The 26,324-nt window shown below is 41.1% G+C and overlaps 1 protein-coding gene across 1 annotated transcript in view; it reads left to right on the forward strand.

Moving 5' to 3' along the window:
* KCNH8 (potassium voltage-gated channel subfamily H member 8) overlaps window positions 1-26,324 on the forward strand; it is a 191,847-nt gene that overhangs the window by 125,853 nt on the left and 39,670 nt on the right. Inside the window, exons 8-11 of the mRNA XM_044449406.1 lie at window positions 18,145-18,342; window positions 21,331-21,530; window positions 23,784-24,033; window positions 25,734-25,948. Coding sequence (XP_044305341.1) covers window positions 18,145-18,342; window positions 21,331-21,530; window positions 23,784-24,033; window positions 25,734-25,948 — 863 coding nt within the window. The remainder of the gene's footprint in view (window positions 1-18,144; window positions 18,343-21,330; window positions 21,531-23,783; window positions 24,034-25,733; window positions 25,949-26,324) is intronic.

Here is a 26,324-nt window from a genome sequence, read left to right on the forward strand (position 1 = left end):
ATCAAAATCCAATAAAACCATGACACACAAAATAAAATTAATACAATATGTAAACATAATCCAAAGAACAAATACCATTAAAATTAATAGTATAACAGGTTAGAAGCAGTGCAATTAATGAATATTCAAACAACAAGGGGAATCTAATCAAAATTGCTGCAGAACAGATGTGTCTTTAGTTGGTGCCTAAAAATCCAAAGGGTAGGCACCAACCATATCTCCAGTAGGATTGAGTTCCCACTTGAGAAGGGGTGCTATGCTTGAAAAAACCCTTCTCCTTGCAAACTCCCCCCTCACTTCATTGTGGGGAGGAACACAAAGGAGAGTTTTGGGTGAAGACCAGGTTGCTATATATGGGGAGAGGCATTCCTTGAGATTGTCCACATTTATTACAACAAACCCTTTGAATGACTTGACTTAGAGACTTCACTGAACTGGAATCTTTGTTTTCTCATTCACTGTGGGATGTATCCAACATTGTATGCCAAATAATCCTGCAAATAAGCAATGTAGTTTGGGTTGTTTGTAAAAGAATCCATGGTGTGCCTGACAGATGGTTGGACCGGTTGTGGCTTGTTCTTTCCTTCCTTCTCCTTTGGTCTTTTAGCCAGGATTTCAGTGCCTTTGTGGCAGGACCTGTCTCATTTCTCCTTTCCCACCCTGATCGTCATTCCTTTTTGCTTGTTCGCTTTCTTTTGGAATTTTTGGCACCTCAAAAATGTGCAGTTGAGGAGTTGTCATTGGCATTGTTTTGCAAGTGTGCACATACGCTCTTATGTGGTGTTTTTGAGGCTGCAGTCCTCATAAGCCCCATTGAGCATTGTCAATGTAGTCAAAATCATCTGGAGGGCTTCAGATTGGGGAAGGTTGTCCAAAAGTAAACAGGGAGACAAGCACATTGGCCAACAGGAATAAAGCTGATGATGCTTGTGTTGGTAGGGAGCTGAAGGTAGTAAAGAATGGATGGCTAAGTAGCCATTTCTGTGGCTGCTCTTGCCAGGAAATGCTATGGTTTTTCCATACATATAATGGTAAAGTGGAGATGCTGGGTCCAGACAGAGAGAAACTGCAGTGGAGTGTGGAAACTAGAAAAGACCATCGATTCTCTCCATGATTTCAAGAAACTAAAGTAATCATGCAGAAATACCACACCTGCCTCTGGAAAACACACCAGACCAACAAGGGTAAGAAATCATCATGGTTTCTTGTGATGTGTGAATCTAGCAAATGTCTAAGGACCATAGGATTATCCCCTAAAGAAACCTTTGGCACAACTCTTATTTTAAACTTATTTTAGATTATTAAATTAGCATTATTAACAGGAGATTATTTGAAAAGTTGATAAATGATAAACATTATGGCAAAATCCCACGAAGCATAAATAAGTTCCTTTTCAACCACTGATATCAGTGGAGACATTTAATGGCTCATGAAAGTGAAATTCACTGGATTAGGTTTTTTTTTTTCCCTTTATACTTCACTCATAAAGTGTACTCGTAATACTTCAGCTCTTGACAATGTGGGTTTGCATGTTTAGAGGCTACTAATTTTGACTCCAACCTCTTGGAACATGTATTCACTGTAAGACATCCTGAGACAATTGTCGTAAAGGATGGCATACAAATGTTTTAAATAAAAAAATAAAATAATGTATATGTTTCTGTATCAGCCAAAGACTTATCAAAGTAGTGTACAAAAATGTCAAACAATAAAAAGGAAAAAAACCCCTCTGATCAAATTTAAAGGAAAATGCTAAAGCCTAGAATTCCATGCATTTCAACATTTTACTTGCAGAATTACATCTTCCGGATTTGTATATATATCTGGAATAACTCTCTTTTCCTCACTTTCTATACTTTTTATTTCTGTAGAGAAAATGAAATTAATTTGAAACTGCCAGAGCCTTTAGTAAATTTATTACAACTTTTCAGCACCATTTTTAGTATTCCAGCTCCTGATTGCTTATGGTGTAAAGATAAATGGGTACAGGGAAGATCATAATAAAATCCTTTATAGTTTTGACATAACAGAGTCCCTCTGTGCTCTTAGCAGTATTCCTGAGTACTAGTCATATCTGTGCAGGCAGTATGTTGATTATTCTGAAAATGTTCTTTCTTGCTAAAAGAATTATCTGTACTAGACCTTCATGATCTTTTAAAACTGGACAACCATGGCAGCAGGTTAATAAGAGGCCAAAATGTCCAGATACTTCTTCCTTAAGATCACAAAAGCTGCCAGAAATCATTTGTGCAATAATCTAGAAAGTCCCCACCTGTTAGCTATAATCTCAGCAGCATGTTTAAAAAATCCTTTAAATCAAAACCATACTTGGTTTATAGTGGTGAAAGGAAGTGACTGTTCATAAGCTTATGTTAATTCTATTTACCTCAGATACAATTCAGCCCTCTCTTACAATTGGAATAGTTATGTTGTTACTTTTATTTATCAATTTTTTTTATTTCTCCTTTATGGTTTGTTTTTGTACATTAAAGATGGTGGGTGTCATAAGTAAGTGTCACCTTCAGCCTTCAGCATGTTTGAAGCAATAAGCAGTGGGACTTTGGAAACACCAGTCTTTAGCCCTCTGTTTCTATTACCTGTTTCCCCATGAATCACTTACCTTGCAATCCTCTCCATGTCTGCTTAGAAGTAAGTCCTACTGAGTTAAATTAGACTTCCTCCCAGGTAATTAGATACATATCTGCAGCCATAGGCCTATGAGATCTGGGAGTTCAACCCATTTGACTTCTTCTGAGTAGACATGCATTGGATTGCACTTTTGAATTGATTGCTGCCATGTGTCCGTTCAGTCAAGATTCTCAAGACAACCACTAGACAAAATGTTTTCCCATAATAACAATTATCAGAAGCATCATATCCTGATAATACTGACAGAAATATTTTAATGGCCAGAAAGTTTTCCCAGGCTGATGCTAGTGGAATTTGAAGCATTCATTGATCTTTTTGTTAGTGTATCTACAGTCACCAGAAATTCTTGTGAGCACCTTGAGGGATGTATTTTGAATCTCTCCTTAGGGCATGTTCTTGTATATGTGTCTTGGTTAAAATTCATGTCACCCCGTCCCCAACCACAAAAGCAAACAGCATCATTAGATGTTCCCTGTAGAGCCAGATATACCATTCAGATGTGTCTTAAAAATGTAGATGAATAATGTGAAATTTACACATTTGAATTCTTGCAATGGGGGTTGGAGTAATTTCTGATGTTATTTTTTCAAGGTGCAAGTTTATACAGGTTGCTCCATGCGCTTGTTTCAGAAACAAAGGGACATGTTATGCTTTCTGTATAATAATTTTATAGGCTGTCACAAATAAGTGTGCCCACTTGAGTCTTATGGATGATTTTCAGTTTCAGAAGAATCATGATAAGCAATTCTGTATTCCTCCATAGTGCGTAGATAACATGATTTAATTCTTCTCCTTGTCAAAACTTCCTGCCTGATGTGCCAAACAGAGATGTTCCAGGTGAAACATGATGTTTCTTCCTGAAATGCATAATGCAGAGATTCTTTTTCTGTTTCTATTATTATTTTAATAACAGTACAGTTTGAGAGGAAAAGAGAAAAAAAGAAAAACTAAAAATTTATAAAGTAAGAAAATGTAGCAGAGAAACACCAAGGGATCTCAAGCAAAAACTATGCTAAACCTCAAGGACAAAATAAACTAATAAATGTTGAAAGGCAGTAATCATTATCCTCTCTACTCATGCACATATTTTTAGAACTTAGTGAACATTCATTGCAATTTCTACTAAATTGAAGTTGTTCAACTTATTCTCCATTAACCTTGACTCAACTTTCTAAAACAATGAAGTCTTAATGCAAACATTAATCTGCAACACTTTCCCCCAAAATTTCATTCCTTTTCACTTAGCATTAATTTCTTTGGCTGGTTATCTTTTCACATAGTCAGTGCAGGGAAGTTTTGATGCATATGGGTTATTGCGGGGGGGGGGGGGGCAGTAGGGAACATGACCAATTAGTTTCCTCAAGTGGCATAGCACCAGGAGACCTGCTTCCTATAGAGGGCACGCTGATTGTTGGATGATGATAAGCTTTCCTGGGATTACGGAAATGAATTGGTACCCGAGCTGAGGTATGAGCATGCTCACTTGTAGATCGCTATCTTCTTGATCACTCAACATTTGCAATTATGCTGATTGCCTCATTTGTCTGTATTTCCATACAGATTTTTATGGCAGATCTGAGTTTAGAGACTGGATTGTTATGCCATAATTGTGCAACAGGAAATTTATGAGAAATATTGCTTATAAATTAGGATTTATACTGGCTGAGAATTATGTGACATTAGAGTGAATTAGGTACCAATCTAGCAATTTCAAAGCAGCAACTTCTGAGTCATCAAGTAGGATTTCAGAGAAGCAATATCAGGCCCAAGGGGCTTTTCTTCTGGAGAGAGTTGGAGACCTTGCACTTAAAGCCCTGTGAATCCTATCCAAACAATTATTTTATTTTATTTTATTATTTTATTTTATTGGGCCATAGTAGTCAGCTGTCAATAGTCTATTTCTCTGCCACATTCTAGCATCACCTAGTAGCATCATCTATGGCAGTGGTTTTCAACCACCAGTCATGGGAGATTTCCTGCCTGACTGGGGGGGAGGGGCATCCCGCTTGCCAGGAACTAGAGCGAGGGCAGGCTGTGCTCCACCACCTCTTCCTGGTTGGCATCGCATTCACAGGGGGTCTGTTGATGCCACGGGGAGGGGCAGGGAGCAGAGAGATGGCTTGGTGGGAGGCAGCTGGGAGCCATGCTGTGCCAATTTCGGTATTTTTTTCCTTTTGTTGGCATTTTTTGTTGCTTGGTTTCTGGATGTTTTGGAAAACTCTTTCTTTCTTTCTTTCTTTCTTTCTTTCTTTCTTTCTTTCTTTCTTTCTTTCTTTCTTTCTTCCTTCCTTCCTTCCTTCCTTCCTTCCTTCCTTCCTTCCTTCCTTCCTTCCCTCTCTCTCTCTCTCTCTCTCTCTCTCTCTCTCTCTCTTTCTTGGGGGGGCATTGTGTTTGGAAACTAATACACAGAATACTATATTATGTGTACAGTGCTTCTTCTCTCCACTGCCAGGCTTCCCCACAATAAATAGACCACTCTTCTTCCACATATGCCCTGTTATCATCAGTGGTACATTAGGGCTGTATGTGGCTGCAGAGGTCAAACACTCAGGCAGATCCTGGCAAATGATGGGAACAGTGGCAAACAGCCCAGTGTTAGCAGGTGGGGACTCGCTACGGCTGGTGCTACTTTCCGCAGACTCCTGTCTTTCTGCCATTCATTCATTGTATGGTTGAGTATGACCATCTAATTATGTGTATTACATAGGCTCATATTGTTATTTCTGCTCAAGAAGTGCATTGTTTCCACCACAAGAGAGACTCATTCCAAAGTAAATAGTGTTAGTATTTACTATAGTTAAATGGAGTAAATAAACTCCATTTCATTCCTATGGGCATGTTGGTGCTATGATTTAACTGAGTGTAATGTTGGAATCTGTGCATGTTCTATATTATTACTATTTCTATACCACCAAGACCCAAAGCTCTCTGAGCAGCTCATTGCCCGTCTGTCTGATCAGTGTTGGAACACAGCATTATTGTTTGTGGTTTTATTATTTGTTTGTTTTTACTCTAAACATAAAGGGAATGTTGCAGCCATGGTGAAGTATTGTATGAGGAAAGAACAGAAATATCTGTTTATTTCATCACTGAAATAATACACATGCCTCCTAACCCTTCCACTGCTTTGCTAGTCATAATAATAGGAATATTGCTAGCTGCTATCCATCCAATGAAAATAATATCTGAACTTCAGGAGCACTATTAACTCAGATTCAGTTTATTTCACCACAGTTATTTGGTTGATTCTTCCCCTCCCACATTTTAGCTACTGCAGTTACCCTCTAGTTAGTCTAATGAATCATGTTCACTACTAAGATGAGTGTTCTGTTGCTGCTTTCTGCACCATCAGCAACTCCAGCAATTTCTGTTCACTAAATTAAAGAAAAAGACTAATCATCAAAGCACTACTTGCTCTTTCCTAAAAAGGCTAAAGCTTAGCCTGATGAATACAAATGCCATGACTGAAAACCAGCATTATTAGTATTATGGCTGCAGAATAAACATGGCCTTAAATGGCCTGATTTGCACTATGTTGCACTGACATAAGTTATAGTGCATTGTACAGTCTCCTCTGAAACTACTGTGAGGAATCAGCCCTTATATATACACCATTTATCACCACATGAAAGACACCCCAATCTTATCAATTGCACTAAGATAATCAAGTTGTTTGTTAGAATTAAGAGACACCCTCAAAGCCAGTGCAAGACATCCAGAGGGTAATCTCCCCAAAGCAGTCTTGTTATGCTGGGACATAAGAGGACTGTGATGTCTTCGAAAGATGCTCCACATGCTCTTGTGGAGACAGAAAGCTTCCTGCTACTCCCAAACAGGGTGGTATAGTGGAATGGAAGACTATCTTCTCAGGAAGTACAGATGCAAACTTTCACTTATCCTGGCACTTCCATTTCCTGCAAGTTTCTGGCGGGACAGTTACTTCAGAGGCTCTTTTGGAGGGCTTCCTGAACCCAGTCTGCTCCATCCCTCCATGTCATTAGCTTCACCTATAGCAGGATAGGTGTCTGTGCTCTGGGCCATTCTAACAACATACAAGCTATAGGAATCATTTTGTTGCACTCTTTGATTCATGGAAAGTGTATCATCATTGCCATCATCTTACATTTACAAAGCACCTAACACTGTAATGCAATTTCCTAAAATGAACATTCCCTGTGCCTGTAGGCTCACAGTCCAAAAACAACCTGTATCATAGGCAGGGTTAGTGAATAGACATGAAAAATGGGAAAGAAGGCAAAGGAAAATCAATATTGAGCAATTCTTTCCAGATTAATGCCCCACCCTCCTATAAGTCTGTATAGGAGAAAATGCAGTGTAAAATATGTAGGTTTGCAAGCTTTTTGAAAGAAGTAAGGAGAAAAGAAAGACAGATACTAAAAAGCAGAGTGTTCCAGACATATGGAACAGCTGGAAGGGTGTACAGAAGACAAAAGAGTACAAAGGAAGCCAGATACCTACCATGAAGGCAAAGTTAAACAGAGCAAAAAGTACTGAAGGAGAAAGCACAGAGAGAGGGGAGGAGCTATGATGGAGAACCTTAAAACCAAAAAGTTGCATTTGTAGGCAAGAAAAGATAGGTGGTGTAGAGGAAAAGAAATCAGAGGTGAACCATTAATTCAAAGGAGAGAGGAAAACAAAATGAGGGACAAAACTGAAGACTGGAATAAGAGGAGAAAGTTGAAAAGGTCCAAGTCCTGTAAGAAAAATTATTTCATCATTCAGATGAAAAGGAGCCAAAACTTGAACCAAAGTCTTAGCTGAAGCAACATAGTTTGGCTTGTTTAAATGGCAAAGATCTGAAAGGTCCCCTGGAAAACTCCAACATGATTTTCTTCCTTGGGGCTTTCTCATGCATGATGAGTAACTGAATGCTGAGTTGCTGCCACTGCCTCCACATTCTTATTGTTAAAAGGACTTCTAATAACATCTAAACCAAACTCAAAAAGCCTCACTGAGCAGGCAGCAACATGGAAAAGCCCCACAGGATGGAGACCGGTTTGCATCCCATGGGGAACTTTTAGCAGAGCTCAAGCAGAGCAAGAGGCTGCCAACAGAACAGGACACACATGATAAAATAAAGAGGAGTTGCGACTCCTCATTCATGCCCCTATGGCATGGCAAATACTGAAGCCCTGTACAATGAGACATTTCTCCAAAATCATCAAACTCTCCTTGAAAGAGATAGGAAAAACAGCTGCCCCCTTTTGCAGGGAAATGAAGGGCAGGTGGGGTTTTGACATAGCACTAGTTTTTGAAAGTCATTTTATACTTCTGCATTCCTCTGGCTTCACACAAACAGGTGGCAATATGCATCTTGTTTCTCAGTCTCCTGTTACCATTTCAGTCCTGTTGGCCAGCAAGCACTAAGTTAATTATTAGAGAGAATGATACAGAGCAAATCTCAAAGTCTGTCATGGCTGGCAGTCCGGTATGTAAACAATCCATACTTTCACGAGCAATAAAACTAAAGTCCTTTAATGCTAATTATCTACAAGATTTACAACCCTATAGGTAAGCCCTTCAATTGAGGTCTTTGGTATGTCGATGTTAACCCTCTAATGGCTTCTCTCCCCAAGCCCACGTGGGGCTACTCCTCTAAATCACGCCTTTCCTTCCTCTTACGTAACAAAGGCTGTCGCTGTTCATATCTTCGTAGAATTCGACGATTGGCAGCTCTAGAGAAATCCACCACGGCCACTGAGTCTCCTGTTTCATGCTCAGGAAGATCAGCATCAGAGGGGGAAGGAGCAGTTTGCTCTGCCTCCTTCTGAGTAGAACTTGCAGCTTCCTCCTTCTCGGGACTCTCTGGCTTCGATGAGGGCTCAGGCGTTTGCTCAATGGGCCGGGAGTCAGAGGGAGGTGCAGCTGCTTGCTCATTCGTCCCTAGACTGGGTTGTGGGGTCAGCTTTTGGGCACAGGGTGTCAAGCACAAGACCTCCTCGTGAGTCACTGTCTCTGTCGGGGCTTCACGCATGACAAAGTCACTGTATCCTAAACTGCAGGACTGTGTAAAGGATGAAGGAATATAAGACAATTTTCAAAGCCTGAAGTATGAGTAATCTTAACTATAGTTAATAATCAGCTTCATCAACAATGTTTTGAAATTGGGTTGCCCCCATCAATCATAGTTAAGACTAATGGTAATTTGTCTGTGTGTGGACATCATGACAAACTAGTTGAAATGAACTTCTCATATCTGTGTCAGGGCAGAGCAACAGTCAAGGCTTGCCTTGACTTACCTTTATAAAACTGTAAAGTGTTTTCATAATATTTTAATTTATTTTATTTATTGTTACATTTATATGCCACCAAGTAATCCAAGGCCCTGTTTAGGAGGCGTACACCAATCAAAAGGCCAGAATACAGAATTTTTTAAATTACAAAATATTAAGATCAATAGTATCACTAAAATCATACAATACGTTGGAACAAGGGCAAGAGACTTAATTGTAGGTGTTGGAACAGCTATTTTATTGCTGCCTGAGTCCACTTTACAGGTGAAAGAGCAAAAGTAGACGATAAAATTATCTTTTATGTAAGTAGCTTTAAGTAGGAACACTATTCAGTATGAATTAATAATTTTTTAAAAGTCACAAATGCCAGGTGCAAAGAGCAATTCTAAGCAAGTGAAAAATCGCATTTGACTGTTTTTAAACCTTAGGCAATCTAGCCGGAAGATTTTTTTCTCATAATGTTAGGAAATTGTCAATGTTAAAACAGATCATGCTGGTAGTTTGCCCACTGTATTTCAAGTGCAGCTCAAGTCTCTTGGTCAGTTTCTCTTTGCTATTGAGATTTCGGGTAATGTTTTCTCTGCGTAAGCCTCCATTTTATATTTTCATTGGGAAGCTTCATCTCCTCTTTGGTAACCTGGCAGCAAGCTCTTTGAGCAGCAACTAGAGAGTCTGATGCAGAAAACCTGTGGATGACCTACTTCTAGTTTCCCATTACTTTGTTTCATTTGTACTGCTTCGGAGGAGGTCTGCTATACATTAGTAGATTTGGCACCCACAAGCACATTTTCCCCAGCAGAGCTTTTAGAGCACAGCTGATTTTTACAATGCAAGTGCCTGACTGGTGTCTTCTTTTCTCATCCTGTCTCACTCAATGCTCTTTTCATTAATTTTAAGAAGCTCTGGGGAATAAGTCCCATTGAGCTCATTACCCCTTTCTTCTGAGCAGACAGGTAGAGTATTGCAGTGGAAGTTTGGAACTCAGAACGGCAGCCACATTTCTAGCTTCTGCATGCACGCACACACACACAGAATGCCTTTTATTATTCATGTCAGTTCACAGTCGCAAGATCAACTGTGGCTTATTTTCACCATTGTACGTGACAGCTGGATTCCTTATTACTCTCACTAGCACTGCTTGCTGTACTGTCGAACCCATGGAGTATGGCTTGTTTGGGGGCCAGGCAGCAACTCTCAAATAACCCAACCACAGCCCATGTTACCCACAGTGCAGTCATGCAAATTGGGTCCCTGGGTCTTGATGGCAATAACACAGTTCCCACTCTACAATCCTGGCTGTTGCTTGGGGAGACAAGGGGACATGCAACTTCTCCAGCCAGGTGCCTTACGCTACAGCTTCCAGCATTCCTGGGCACGCTGGCTGGGGCTGATGGTAGCTGAAGTCTAAAACATCTGGAAGGCCTGGGACTAGTGGGTGGGAGAGGACAACTGGACACACAACTACTATGGGAGGGAGAGGCGCTAGGACTTAGCTTAACAGAAGCTCTTCAACAGCCTACATTTCATGCATTTGCAAAGTTCTGCTGCAGAGCCAAAACAGCTCCCATCTGGGCCCAGAAATATTCTGGGGAAATCAAGGTGGTGGGTAGCTGGTTCTCCACTTTGCAGCTTGGCTAGCTTCTCTCTCTCCATGTGTGCAGTTTTTAAAAGTCTAGTAGTCAACATGCACAAAGGCACAAGGGAAGCAGTAAGGGGCTATAATGCAGCATCCAACTGAACTATATCAATCAGAATTCTCGGAAAACCTATCAACATCGTCATCATTCAAGTCCATGCTGTGACAACAGATGCTGAAGAAGAAGGAAGAATTGAAAATGTTCATGCAAGGATTCAAATCAACTGATAACACATGAAAATAAACTTGCTAATCGATATACCTAACTAGAATGCAAACGTAGGAAACATAAATAAATATAAAAATAAAATGTTGTGGGAAAATTTTATTCCTGAAAGTACTAAAGCAGGTACATTCAGAAAAGTAGATCAGCCTTGTATAAACAAAGGGCATCTGATAGAGCAAATGCTCTATCATTTTGTTATCTTGTATTTCTTTTTACTGCTTCTAGTACCTGGTAAATCCATCTTAAATACATTCTAGAAGGAGCAAAAGCTCACTTAGCTGCTATTTTAAGGTACTTTTTTCAGTCTGGGAGCCTAACAATCCCAATGGAATTGGAGGTTTCCTGAGCAAAAACTTTGTCATTTTACTATTTGTTGTGCCTATTTGGATCTCAGCAGCTTTAAATAGGCATCATTTATATGTGAGCATGTAAAAACATTTCAAATTCTAACCTACTGTTGGAAACAGATTCTAGTCAAATTTCTCATATGATTTGGGCAGCTGCAATAAAATTTAGGCTGGTCTTGCTAGAGCATGAGTTCTTATCTGAGCTTTTAAAATGGACTCCATTTGATTCCCATAAACAGGACTTTTTTTTGTCATAGAACGCACCGGAATGGCGTACCAGCACCTTTTTTTGACGGATTTTTCCAAGTGAGTGTGAATCGCCCTGTTGGGCGTAGCAGATTGGTGGCAAAAATCATTAACATCGTGCCTGCGGGCTGCTTGTGTGTCGGCGCTGATTGTGAGGGCGCTGCTCGGCTTGGGACGCTGCTCGACTTGGGATCAGTCGTGTGGTCGCGTGCTGAGTGCTTACTGCCAGCGGCGACCATCGTGTAAAAGTGTGACCCCAAGACGTGAGTTCCAGGACCTTTTTTTTTTTTTTTTTTTTACAAAAAAAGCACTGCCCATAAATCACCTTGGGATAAATTAAAGGAGGACAAGCTGCTGAGTCTAGGATTTAATCTGCCCTTTCCCACTGATATCTATAATGTTAGAAAGAAGGCTTTGATATTTTGTGGGAGATTAGATCAGAAGGTGATTAACTTAGATGCTAGGAGTTGCTGCTCTCCTCTTCGGGGGGAAGGGGTTCTCAGCCCCTCTCTTCTCTGTTCTGGCAAGTTATGTTTCCTTTTAAACAGCCACATATTTTTGTCAACCCTTTCTTGGTCAGAGTAAATGCTTTACCACTTGCAGAGTGGTTAGGCCACTGCAATGATATTGGCCACCCTGAAAAACTCTGCCCTTGTGGTTGAAACTGCACCGCATTTCCTATTCAGTTGTCATTTATAGTCTTCTGTAAGAGGAGGTTTTATATTGCCTGTAGTGAGTAGGTTCCCTCATTGCCCACCTGATTTTTATCTGTCATATCTTTTGGCTGGCAGCAATAGGTTTGTCAGCATGTCTACAGTAAAGGGGATTCTGTCTCCTTAAAATTAGACAGGCATATGGTACACATTTTTCTGGAGTTAAGCATCAGTGGGGCTGTTGCTACATGTCTTTGCCAAGGTGCCTTGGGGCATGCAGGTGCTATTCTTTTGGAAAAGGAACAGGTGGTGGGAGAATTTAGCCTAGGTGTCAGAAACAAAGCAGGAGAATGACTTATAGAATTGTATGAAGTCGGCAATCTCCTTGAGAAGACATCGTTCACACAGATGACTGCATGCTAAAGTGCACAAAAAAATTCAGAAGAAAATAAGTCCTTGTTTTATTGACTACAGTAAAGCCTTTGATCATGTAGATCATGAGAGGTTATGGGTGAAAGAAACAGGTATTCATCAACATTTGGCCATCTGCGCATCCTAGTGTATAACCTGTAGCGTGGACAAGAAGCTACTGTTAGGACAGAGTATAGAGAAACTGATGGTTTCCTATTGCATCAGGCAATTTTATCTCCCCTGTGTCCAATCTATATATAGAACATACAAGGATAGCCAAATTAGGATCAGAGGAAGCAGGAGTAAAACTGCATGGGGAATGCATCAGTAATTTAAGATATGCAGATAATACCATATTATGGATAGAAACAGCAATGAACTGAAATGTTTCCTGAAGAAAGTGTAAGAAGGTGCAACAGCAGGACTGCTGTTGCTGGTATGCTGCTAAGTGCCATCAAGTCATCTTTGACTTATGGCCACGCTATATTCAGAATGTTTTATCCATGACTGCCCTGCTCAGCTCTTGTAAATCCAAGGCTTTGGCTTCCTTTATGGGGTCAATTCAGCTCATATTTAGTCTTCCGTTTCTTCAGCATTCAACTGTCCCTGGCATGATCTTCTTCCTCAGGGAGTTTGGGATTCTCATGATGCTCCCAAGGTATGACAACTCAGCATTCTCATTTTTGTTTCTAGGAAAAGCTCTTGCTTGATTTGATCTAGGGCCCACTAGGTTGCCCTTCTATCAGTTCAGGGTGTCTGCAAAGCTCTCTTCCTGCAACATGTTTCAAATGCATCAATGCTCTTTCTGTCAGCTTTCTTCTCTGTCCAGCTTTTACACCCATGTATTGTTATCAGAAATACAATGAAGTGGATAGTCTTGGTCTCAACTGAAACATCCTTATACTTGATGGTATTTTCTGGTTCCTTCATTACTGCCCTTTCAAGGCACAGTCTTTTCCCAATTTCTTGGCTACACTCTCCACTTGAATTCATGACTGAGCTGAGATATGTAAAATCTTTCAGAATTTCCACTTATTCATGGTTAACAGTGAAGTTCTTTAATTCTGTAGGTACAATTTTTATTTTCTTAGTATTCAGCTACAATCCTGCTTTTGCACTTTCTTCTTTCACAGTCATCAGGAGTCATTTCAATTCACTGGTGCTTTCTGCCACTAGTGTGCTATCATCTGCATGTCTTAAATTATTGATGTAGCTCCTGCCAATTTTCACTCCTTCTTCTATTCCTGATCCAGCTTTCCTTATGAAATTTTCTGCATACAAATTGAACAGAGAGGGAGATAAAATGCACCCTTGTCTGATACAAGTTGCGCAGCAGGGCACTCACGTGCTGAGACACCCCCATTTCTTTCAGAACCATCCATAGTGTCTTGTGATCCACACAGTCAAAAACTTTGCTGTGGTCTAATAAATCATGGAGGACGTGGTTGTCTAGAATTCTCACAGAAGCAGAAGGATAGGGAAGATACACCACAATATCTTGTTGTAGGTCCCACTTGTAACATGTGGTCTGAGATTCCTGCTGAGGATAATGGAGACCTACTACTTTACAAAGGACAGTCCTCTGTTTTGAAGGTCTGGTCTATTTGATGAGTTAAGGTTAGGGTAGGCTTAAAGATGAAAAGCCATTCGAAGGAATTGCCCAGGATCTTAAATCTGACTATTGATATCACATGGTGTGAATCGGAGACACAGATCATCTGATCACAGTCTTCCACATGATGGGGAGAAGCATTGCATTTCTGTCTGAATCATATTAATAATTTTTGCATGTGAGTATGTACATTAGTAAAATTTCATGCCAACTGATGTCCTCTTGTGGTGATGTACAAGTGGCCATTTAGATCACTAGTGCAGCATGAGGACATCTGAGAAAACAAAGCATTCTGAGTTTGTTTCTGCATAGGAATAATAATAACCACAGAGACGTCCCTCAAATGTTCAGCCTTGCATACCATGTGGTACCCATACCAAGGGTTCATTGACACTTCTGTTCTACTGCAGAGTGCAACCAGAAGCTAAAGGAGAGCTTTTTAAAAGTTTACTTCTGGACATTCTTTTCCTCTTCTCAGCCCTGGCATATTTCAGGCATTGATAATTAGATGCAGGCTTCAAAACATAGACAGATTTTCTTTAAAGAAAAAAAGCAATTTTTGTAATGGTGGCAAAATTTTAATGCTGACTGTAACTGCTACCTTCATCACCTATCAAAGCCTTGAAACACATTTACATTTTATCTGATACTGGAACACTTCCCAGAAACAGTAAAACAAAATGTGGTTCAAAATCATGCTTATACCTACCATTCATTTTGGAAGAGATGCTAAATGGGTGTAATACAGATTTAATCCTCCAGAAATTTAGAAACATTTGGGCATCCACTTGTCCTTTGTGGCTATGAAATGTCACTATTTTAATTACATTGGCATGTGTGCGCACACACAAACACAATCTGACAGAGGCAAATCCACACTGAAAAAACTTTAATGTCTAGCACAGATCATGGAGCAAAAATTTTAAGGGGTTCTTCCTTCATTTAAGCCATTGTACGGTGAAAATTTTTCTTCCTGCTTGTGGATGTGAGGAAATCCTGGAGATTCACTGGCTGCCCTTGGATTTGCTCGCTTGGCTGCTGAAAAGAGAAACAAAGAGAAATGGACATTTTGAATCATAGGAAGTGGTTGACATATTAGTACACTATTCAGGGATTCCTGGTGGTGGGTATTTCACACAAGGAGGAGGAGGAGGAATGTTCTAGCACAGCCACCTTCCAGTCACACTCGTGGCCCTCTACCTGTGGAAGGTGGCTTTATGAACAAAAGAGGTTCTTCTCAGATACTTTCTGGTTCCCTATGAAGCTCAGCTAGAAAGTTCTAATTGCCATCAAGTATCTTTCTTATGCAGAAGTTATAGACAAGCAGGCATTGCTTCAGGTGACAAAAGTGCTCTCCATGCATGGAGACAAAAATTCTACGAAGGTTTTGTGTCATACAAGATCACTAAGTTCTTGTTAGTTTCTCTAGTTAATGCATCAAGGTGATACAGCTGGCTCCCTGCCTGTTCAGGCCAAGTGGCAGAAGGATCAAGGAGTGCAGGGGAATATAAATGCTGCCGTTCTGTTCTATGTCTCAGGGGTACAATAGTCCTTTGCTATGCAAAGCACAGCTTTTCTTCCCCCTTTAGTCGTTGCTTTTGCCTTGTGTGGTTTTATAGGCTGTACTTAGCTCTCTTGGTTGCATCAGTATTATTATTATTATTATTATTATTATTATTATTATTATTATTATTATTATAACATTTCTATGCCGCCCCTTGCCGAAACCTAGTCTTTGGTGTCTTGAGTTGTCCTTGATAGGGGGTTGTGTGCCCTGTCTTGTTCTCCTAGATGTTTTCCTCAAGGCCAACATTTAGCATCCTCTGATTTTGCATGCACTTTCAGAGTACTTAATGTATTTCACACTTGATCAAACTATCAAATGTAGTTAGTTATGAGCTTTCAAAAGGCACGAACTGTAGAGAGGAATCAAGGTAAAGCTATTCTAAGGCGATATGAATGCTGACTTTACAAACTATGCTTATATAACTATCATGTGGTACATCCTATTAGTAAAATACCCAAATTTTGTTAGGTAATAGGTATTAAAAACCACACATCTATGAGCCTACTGGTTCTTTATCAGAATAGCATGCATGTTCTCTAGCTAATTAAGACTCCTCACACAAAACTTGATCACAAATACACGGCCTGAGATTTGAGACAGATGAGTGTCCTTCACTTTGATTAACAAAGATTGTGGTGTTCTTGTTCATTCTGCTGAACTGTGTAAAGTAACGGTAAAAGAATGTGTTTCTGAATTCTAAAGGTTTCTATCTATCTATCTTGACAGTCTATGCATAAATTTGCATATTAAGACTTTGCACCCAGTCAAAAATAGAGAACCCAGACAAAAAATTCCAAAAATATTTGTTCAAAATAGGTCAGAATAACAAATTATGCTTCTAAAGTGGTATTCAAAATCTAGCACTTTAAAACAGAAAAAGAACTAACTCAAAACAAATAGTTTCCAAGTGATTACTTTTTTGAGGGGGGGGATTGCTTTCCTTTGCCAAACTGGTATCCTTAGATATTTATTTGCTTGCTCACTTGTTTATTTACAAACATCAGTTTTAGCAAAATATATGCAATTGACAATCTTTAGGCAAAAATGCGATTCAGGCACCCTTACTTGGCTGACTCATCCCATTTTAGGATTGTTCTACAGAACTGTTGTTTAGCTCTGTCATGTAGGGGCCAAAAATATGCCCACTTCAGCCACTGTTGCTGAATTTATTCTGTTTGTTTAAAAAAGGGTTCTTCGTCACAAGGGCCTCTGGTATCGTGCCTGTGTCACTGCAACACATTTTCAACATATGCTCACAATATATAAGAGCTACTTGCCCTTCCAACCCTTTGAGCGAATGTAGCTGGGCCTGTTCACTGTCCCGACGCAATCAGTCATGCAGCTTATCCAGCCCTGTAAGCCACATGCCCTGAGCTGAACTTGTATCTGCCTCCCATCTGTTTGCATGGCAGAGAGTGACCTGTGGTATATGGGCCAGAATGATTATACTGCCGTAGGCACAGTGAACGTGATTGCCAGTGTGTAGAGACTCCTATTCCCCAAGTTTGGAACCTGAAATGCCCCCAGATGGCCCACCTGCCTCATTTCCTTCTCTTTCACATTGTAATGCTCTGTGGTGAGGGGCCTGCCAGGAAAGCAGCTCCTCCCACTGCAAGTTGATGGCTTCTCTGGCACATCAGACAGCACTGGTACTGGTCGGGGGGCCTGCCTTCCCTCACGACCAAATGCCCAACCCTGCAACCCCTGCACAAACAACATGTCTCCTCCACACCAGCCGAAGCCAGCCTTTTGGGCTCCTGTTACTGACATGGAAGAAAGTTGCAATTTGCGCAACCAGGCTTGGCAAGCGTTCATGGGCTTCCTCTTGGCCCAGCTTTCTTTGGAAGGCCAGGCCAAACCCAAGAATGTGTGGAGGGGTGGATTCCAACAGTGTTCGTTCCACTCCTACCTTCCAGATGTTGTTGAATTGCAACTCCCATCATCCCTCAGTATTGGCTGCAACCCTGGAGCTGATGGGAGTTATAGTGCAGCAACATCTGGAGGGTCACACATGTGATCTCCTGCTGTGCAAACAGCCAGCGCAGCTTGTGAGTTCTTTGCTGCTGGTGGTTTTCTGGTTTTGGCATGGGAAGGTATCTAGGAATGCAGCCACCTGCCTGCAGTCTGAAGTGGTACAGTTCATTCTACCACCCACACTCAACACACCGCGCTGCACATGAGAAGCAGGCCACATAAGACAAAGACTTTACTGAAGAGACAGATTTTGAGCAGAGGCCTGGAGAAAGACAGAAGAGTACAGAGATGTTCACCACATTGGTGGCCTTCAACCGTTCACCTGAGTCAATTCAACAGCATAGATGTTATTGTTAATTACTGGGCACCCTGCAAGTGGACATAATTGATTGTCTTCCACTCAGTAATTATGTCATATTGCAGAGGACTAGTCAAGCAATTTTAAGTGGGGGTACATAAGCGCATTAAGGATCAAATAGACCAAGTCCTGCCTTCTGGGTTTAAGGTATTCTGAAGGCTCACTGTAGTTACTCATATTTGATCATGGGACTGTGTTTCTCTGTCTCCAGGTTGGCTTCATGAGCTGGGAAAGCGGTTGGAGTCTCCGTACTATGGCAATAACACATCAGGAGGCCCATCACTGAGAAGTGCCTATATTGCTGCCCTGTACTTCACACTCAGCAGTCTCACCAGTGTTGGGTTTGGCAATGTTTCAGCCAATACCGATGCTGAAAAGATCTTCTCCATTTGCACAATGCTGATCGGAGGTAAGTGGGCGCGCCATACAGTGCACAGCAGTCGAAAAGAAGTTTCAGAATACTGGTCAAGCTTCTGCAACGGAAAAAGGGGAAAATAGCTATTCAGAATTCATATTTCAAAACAAATGAAAACAAAATCTGAATAGTAAACTAATCAACAAGTCCTTTTTAAAGAAAGATGCAGCCAGTCAGAAACCACAGTCAAAAGGACATTGTGCTGTTTATCAGACTATCAGATTGGAAACAGAGTGCAGCATGGCTAATTATGCCTGCAAAATTTACGCCTGTGTGAATTTCACGCTGCTTTTCCAAACAGCTGTGATTGTTGTAGTTATTGGTGAAGGTAGCATTAATGCTCATTTTGCTGCAGATTGTTTTTCACTGCACCTACAATTTAAAAAGCACATCTTACTCTTTTTCTTTCACTAACAAGAATAAGAGAATATTTAATCTTTCACTACTCTGATTGTAATGAAAAGGAATATCTCTCAACTCTTCTCTTTTAGACTGGCTCCACATATTCAGTTGATTTTACATTAAAGATAGGGCACTCTGGGGCATCTTGCTCAACCTTTGTCAGATTGACAAAGGTATAAAAACTGAAAAGCCTGCTGTTTAGGGAAATGCCGCAGCTCAGAACTTGGAAGCAATATCATGGGATTCCTTTCACATCATGGGGGCTACTGGAAACTTGATGGAAAGAGCTGATTCAGCCTCTGCTAACTCACCCTAATTATCTCTACCTCATTACAGCTCATCTGAACACAGTCTCTGCACCAGTCCACATTTATTAGTACAACAAGGTAGAAATAGAAATAAGAGTAGCAGTATGTTTCCTGAATGAAGTATAGCTGTGATTTCATATAAGAATTATCCAGCCTATGATCATCAAGAATATACAGATGGATCAGGAAATGTTGCTGTTTGGATGTGCTCTAAACTATTGTCAGTTTTTAAGATTAAGTCAGTCAAAGGAGTGAGATCTTAAGCTGCTTCAAATGGACAGTAGTTTCCTATGAAGTATCACAGAGCAAACCCCAGATAGGCCCTAGCCCAGAGCAGGTGGAATGAGGGGTTCTGCCAGGCTGAGGGTGGCCACTTCTGAATTCCCCCAAAAGAGAGAATTCATCACTAAAAAAACAAAACAAAAGAGGACACCTATTTGCATAAATGTTGCACATGCAAATATATACTTGCTGCATTTATGTACTGCTGCTCTTCCAAGAAGCCCAAAGCAGTATCCCTGATCTTCCTCTCCACCCCACTTGTTGTCCTCAGAACAACTATGTGGGGTAGGTTAGAGTGAGAAAGCTGCATGTGTGGAGACTAGAAGATGGCTCTTCTGAGTCCCTGTCCAGCATTCAAACCACTATCTTGCACTGGCTTTCAATTATAATTTAACAGTACAGTTCACCAGATGCTTGTATCCAATGCCAGTCCTACTTAGATCCATTGAAGTGAATGGGACTTCAGTCAGCCATGAGTAACTTAGGTTGCCTTCATTGCAATGGACTACCATTTGGATACAGCCTACATGTGGAAGACTGTGACCAGGTGAGCTGTGTATCTTCCTGGTTCTGCAGCACAGGTGCTACCACTGGGCAACTTTTAAGCCATTGGGCTTTCTCTGCTGATGCTTCTTTACCTTTATACCTCTTTCAGTCTTCCAGCAGCCCTTCAAATCAAGCAGTGTACTCTAAAATAGGATGCATGGTCACCCTATGCCAGACCATGAATTAATGAATGCATAGAAGGGAATCTTGTTTATAATCTGAGACTTGGGTTGGCGAAAGGATGGGCGGACTGGCGCACAAAGGCTTCCAGAACCAAATCTGTTGGTTCAGGCTGGCTGTGAAACTCATCTAATGGCTCTAGATGAAGTGTAGAATGCTTATCATTATCTGAGTTTGCTCCATGGAACTTCTCAGTTATAATTTCCTCATTTAGGAAAACCTGGTGCTGATACATCTCAATACTGAGGAAAATATTCATGCAAAAAGGATGTAAGGGGAAAAAATCTTGCTTCATGCTGAATTAATAGCCTCATTCTGTTTTGAAAACAAATTGGTATCTTTCTAACAAGGAGCAAAAAGTCATATTAATTAGACCAGTGCATGTTACTGTTAGCTAAGCAAAACTATGGTAATATCAATGCACAGATAGTGAGCAGGCTGTAACTAAGCCTGGAGAGAGAGCTTGGAAATGTTCAAGAAATATTCAAGAAGATGCCTGTGTTAGTCTCAAGTGCAGTCCTCCCACTGAATATCATTGACCAAACACACACTAATTTTAATAGATTGACAGGACTATATTTAAGCTACATCAAAAATGTAGCTTACCTTTTCTGTACATCCTTTTCATGATGTACAGAAAAGGAATACCTATTGTGATATTTTAAAGATTCTGTTTACATTTTCAAAAGAGCCAATGTTCCAGAAATATACAATATCTATTATTATTGCAATATGAACTGCCTTTGCAGATTGCTATTGTCAAGACTTTCTGGGTCAGGAATATAACACAAGCAGGAAACAACTGGCAATTGAAAAATAGAGTGGCAGCATGTGTCACAAAGAGAAAGGAGAAATATGATTTGGAAATCTTTCTCTTGGAGGTTTGCAGAAATATTAACACTGGTCAGAGAGCTGGCAAGGGAAAAATGGCACAATTGGAGTTGCAGGGAGAAACAGTTTTTAAGTTGTCTCCTTTTAGGATGATCTTGCCGAACCTAGTGCTCTTCAAATGTTTGGGGCCAGTTCCCACCAGCACCAGACACCACAACCAAAGGTCAGGGATGCTGAGAGTTGTGGTCTAAAGTACTGGGATGGCTCAAGGTGAGGAGAAGATCTTCTAAAAAGCAAGGTTTTAATCAGTGATTACTTCTGAATGGCTGTAGTTGTGTGCCCACAAACCTCTACTTCTTTACTGGTTCTTCAGCATGGTTTGTGGTGACTGTGCTGTTATTCACTGCATCAGCAAACTATCTGTGTTTTACAGCTTTGATGCATGCCTTGGTGTTTGGTAATGTGACTGCTATTATTCAGCGGATGTACTCCAGATGGTCCCTTTATCACACAAGAACCAAGGATCTCAAAGATTTCATAAGGGTCCATCACCTTCCACAGCAGTTAAAACAAAGAATGCTTGAATATTTCCAAACAACCTGGTCTGTCAATAATGGAATAGATTCCAATGAGGTAATTCTTTGTTTTTAAATCATTTTTTCCTAAGAATGCTTTATTTAGTCATTTTAGCAGAGTTTTATTTCTGGGATATTTTGTTACACATGATAAAGTTATCAGGTTGGATTTAGACTTAGTCATGTTTGGAGTGGGCCATTGGAAATCCCTGCAAGAGGTAAGCCATGACTAAATGAATTCACTTTGCTTTCAATGGGTCTATTTTATGGTATGACTGAGTCTGGATTCAACTCATTTTTAATTTTTGCCCCAGAAAACTTACCAATAACGACATTTATAAAAGGATTTATTACTGGGAAAGGTTACTATGTGGTGGCTTCTCTCTGCTACTCTCTAATGGCGAATATTTCTTATGTACCCTCTGGCAGCTAGAACTATATGTACATGTGTCCTGAGGAAGAAAAAATATGCAATATTTTAAAGTGGGTTGGGTGAAGTGTGCCTTTCCCAAAGCCATGATGGAACAAGGCACAGGAAACAGAACATTAGCCTATTTATTTATCTAGCCTGCCCATGTCTCTTGCAAGTGACCCAAGTTATTTTATATTATTTTCCTCCACATCTCTATTTTATACGCACAACAACCCTGTGAGGTAGGCTAGGCTGAGAGTCCATGACTAGCCCAAAGTCACCCAGTGACCTTCATGGCTGAGTGGGCCTAGAACCCAGATCTCCCAAGTCCCAGTGCCACACTCTAACCATTACACACACTGGCATGCTCCTTGCTCCAGGAGCCTATTTTCAAAACATACATTCTGCTTCACTATGGAATGTTTCGGGTCACAATACAAGTGAAATAAAGCAATATTTAGGAATTAAAAACAAGCAACAATTTACATTTGTCCATTCAAACAGACTGTAAATATATAAATAGGCAAAGGTAATGTAACATTGGTGGTATATCCATAAAATCAGCTAAAGGTAAACAGAGTTCTTATGGCCCCTAGAAAGCATCAAGATGGGATTGTTCTGATCTCCAGCTCCAAAGTGTCTTCCCACCCTCAGATCCAGCATGGAAAGAAACACGCCAGCCGTTTCCCTGAGATGATAACAGAGTCCTCCGAAAAGGGGATCAGGTGACATTCCAGAGGATGGGGTATATCCTGATGGATCCACAGCCACCCTTCCTGTCCCCAGCGCACTGCAGCTAGATAGCCCCAACCAGCCAGCGAGCTACTGTGCAGGCTTCACCTCCATGTTGCTCCTGCCCACCCGCCCTCCCTCCCTTCAGACATCTATAATCGACCAAGTTCAGAGGGTGTCAGTCACCCTTACTGAATTGTGTCCCAAAAGGTTTTATTTTCAAATGTGTTACTTGCTAGCAATCTAGGCAGCCTCAAGTCCCATTTTCTTGATAGTAAATTGATAGTATTGATAGAAGCAACAAAACACAGGGGGAGCATAAAACAACCTAAGAATGGTAACCTCGGAGCACTCGCTGAAAGAAAATGCTCTTCATTATCCATCTTTAAACGGGGAGTGATGGTGTGAGGCATACCTTTCCTAAAAGGGCATTGCAGAGCTTTAGCACAGCAACTGAGAAGGTCCACTGGGTACCATAATTCTTATTATAAGATTCGATCTACAGGCTGCAGTCAAAATTCTGCAGTGCTGTTTTTATCCAGATAGAGATTCTGGCTATATTTGCTCAAAATGCAAAGCCATGTGGTATGCTAACTATGGTCTGTTGTTTTAGCCATAATGTGTGTTGGAAATAACACATTACAGATTGTTTTGCCTGTTATCTGTTTGTTTCTCTCTCACACCAGTGTTATCAGCCTTCAGAATAGTCTTGCAGGATGCTTTTTCCAGGCACATCTCTTTTAGCGTGGATGGCAGTGCAAATTAGCCAGGAATAAGTCACAGTTCTGGATTCAGGCATTGTAACAAACCATGATTAAACAAGCCATATTTTTTAAGCCAAAAATAAACCATGGCTTCTATTTATGTTTTATGGGATGGTTGTTCTGTGGGGATAGGTTCAGGCAGAACAACAAGCCAGATTTCAACAAGCTACCTATAATTATGTGTAAACCAGGCCAGGATATTCAGGTTATGAATCTTTGTTTGCTTTTGGAACAACAGAAATACTACGCACAGTGTAGATGCACAGCCCAACAAGTTAGTGACTTGGCGCACATGGTACAGTGAAGAGATGCTATGAAGATTATTTTTAAAAATGCAGATAATTTTGGCAAAAGAACAGATTACTGACATTAAACAGGGAAACCATGTTCCTTTTCTGGACAGCTTTTAAAGGACTTTCCAGATGAGCTGCGCTCAGATATCACCATGCACTTGAACAAGGAGATTCTGCAGCTGTCCCTCTTTGCGTGTGCCAGCCGCGGTTGCCTCAGGTCTCTGTCTCTGCATATCAAAACCTCCTTTTGTGCTCCTGGGGAGTACCTTCTCCGGCAGGGAGATGCCTTGCAGGCTATCTATTTTGTGTGCTCAGGTTCCATGGAAGTTCTAAAAGACAGCATGGTGCTGGCAATTCTAGGTAAGTGCTTCTCTGCTCTTTACTGCCACCCCAAATTATAAATACTTGATGTGCCGGTCCTGAGCCGTCTGGACAACCTGGCCAGATAGGATCTTACCCTTTTCCCTGGAAGAGGACAGGATGGAGGGGCCGTTTGCTGGCACATAGAATGTCAAAATGTTGCTCATCATGGGGAGGGTGCTAAATAAACATTTCCCCCTGCAGACTTAATTGTGCTTGCAAGCAAGGCTTTTTGCCTAGTCTGGATAAATCCGGATTGCGATCTCAGGAAACTAGCACTGGTGGTGGTGTTACATCGGTTGGTCATAATGACTGGGGAATGACAGGTAGGAAATGGACAAGTCAGTCATTGGTGAGCACCCTGAGGCACCCTTCTGGCAAAAAAGGATTCCCTAGTCTTATACTTGCAGGATGTGGGACTCAGGGACATTTCCCCTGTGCCCCAGGCACAAAATGCACATTTCTTGGGAAGCACCTAGCAAGCAGTACTGACATGGCACAAGTGCTGATTTCCAGTGGCACAACCTCCAGAGTGCTAGCCGTGGATCGCCGTGGGGTCTCTTTCCAGATGTCTTCCTTAGCTGGAGTGAAACTTGGCAGCATGCAAGTAATGCTGTGATTCCAGACAGACACAAATACAGTGGTACCTCGGCTCACGAACGCCTTGGTTCACAAACAAATCAGGTCACGAATAAAAGTTTCATTAAACTTTTGACGTGGGTCACAAACTCCGCATTGGGTGGCGACCAAGATCACAGCCATCTCCCCCCACCCCCACCAAGTGGGGAGATGGCCACAATCGCAGTTGCATTTGTGCAGGGAAGGCGTGAGTGATCAAAGGCGCACTTCTGCAGGAAAGACGGGCGCGATCTCGGCCATCCCCCCCCCCAACCAGCACAATCGTGGCCATCTCCCCACCCCACCCCCAAGTGGGGAGATGGCCACGATCATGCTGGGGGCAGGGGGGAGATGGTCGAGATTGCGCCCATCTCTCCCACCCCCAGTGCACTGTTTGTGCCCATCTCTTCCTCCTCCAGTGTGCCCGCGATCACACCCATCTCTCCCCCCAACCCCCCAGTGCTCTGGGATGATGGGCACCTGCAGGGATGACAGACACGATCTCAGTCATGCTGGGGGGGGGGGGGAGATGGCCCCGCTTGTGCTCGGGGGATGGGGGGAATGCCCGCAATCTTTGTTGTTGTCACTTTGCTTCACATTTTTCTTATTTAAAAAATGGTTACAGAACGGATTAGCCTTATTTACATTGAACCTTATGGGGAAATTTAACTTGGCTCACGACCAATTTGGGTCATGACCAGAGTCCTAGAATGGATTATGTTCGTGAGCCAAGGTACCGCTGTAGTTTTAAGGTAATAGCTTTGAGCTACTGAGTCTCCTGCCAAGAAACATACTCATATTAGGATACCACTGGTAGACTTCAGCCCTGATTTCATGTCCATGGTTATCCTACTTACTGCTCCCATCCTGTATTTGAGTGATATGCACCAGATTTCCCCAAAAATAAAATAAAATAGATTCTGACTTCCCTTAGAAGTTTTGTGTGCTAGTACAAGTTTCCACATCTTTGTAATGTGGCTTCTGTGCATGCCGCATTACATGTCTTTGCTGCTCTGTGTTTTTGTATAAAGTAGAAGCCTCATTATGGAATTATGGCACTCTCATCTTCTGTCTTCTTTTAGGTAAAGGAGATTTAATTGGAGCAAACCTCTCAATTAAGGACCAAGTGATTAAAACAAATGCTGATGTGAAAGCTCTAACCTACTGTGACCTCCAATGTATTATTCTCAAAGGACTCTTTGAAGTGTTAGACCTTTACCCAGAATATGCTCATAAGTTTGTTGAAGAAATTCAGCATGATCTCACGTACAATCTTCGAGAAGGCCATGAAAGTGATGTAAGTAACTCTAACACGGCTGCAGCTACACTTGAATTTGAAAATAGGTTGTGGCTTTTGGTAATTCAGAGTAAAGTCACATATAGTGGGGGTTTTTTTAGAATGAATTCATCTTTTGCATGACTTGATAATTCAGTCACTACTTAAGTGAATTATTGATAGTAAAATACAGATCAGATATGACCTTATGGTTCTTTAAATAGAATTCCTTTTGGTATGAGTTTTGTCCTTGTAGGCCTATATTTTACTATATTTTCCCGTTCTATTAAACATTAATTCTAACTAGCATTAAAATATTTTTGTTTACATTTTACTTCAATACACTGAGCAAAAATCAGTGCTGAAGGGGCCTAGCATTAACATTGTACTTTTCAAA

This window comes from Varanus komodoensis, unplaced genomic scaffold, assembly GCF_004798865.1.
Source record: "Varanus komodoensis strain SLA01 unplaced genomic scaffold, ASM479886v1 scaffold58, whole genome shotgun sequence".
Classification (NCBI taxonomy): domain Eukaryota; kingdom Metazoa; phylum Chordata; class Lepidosauria; order Squamata; family Varanidae; genus Varanus; species Varanus komodoensis.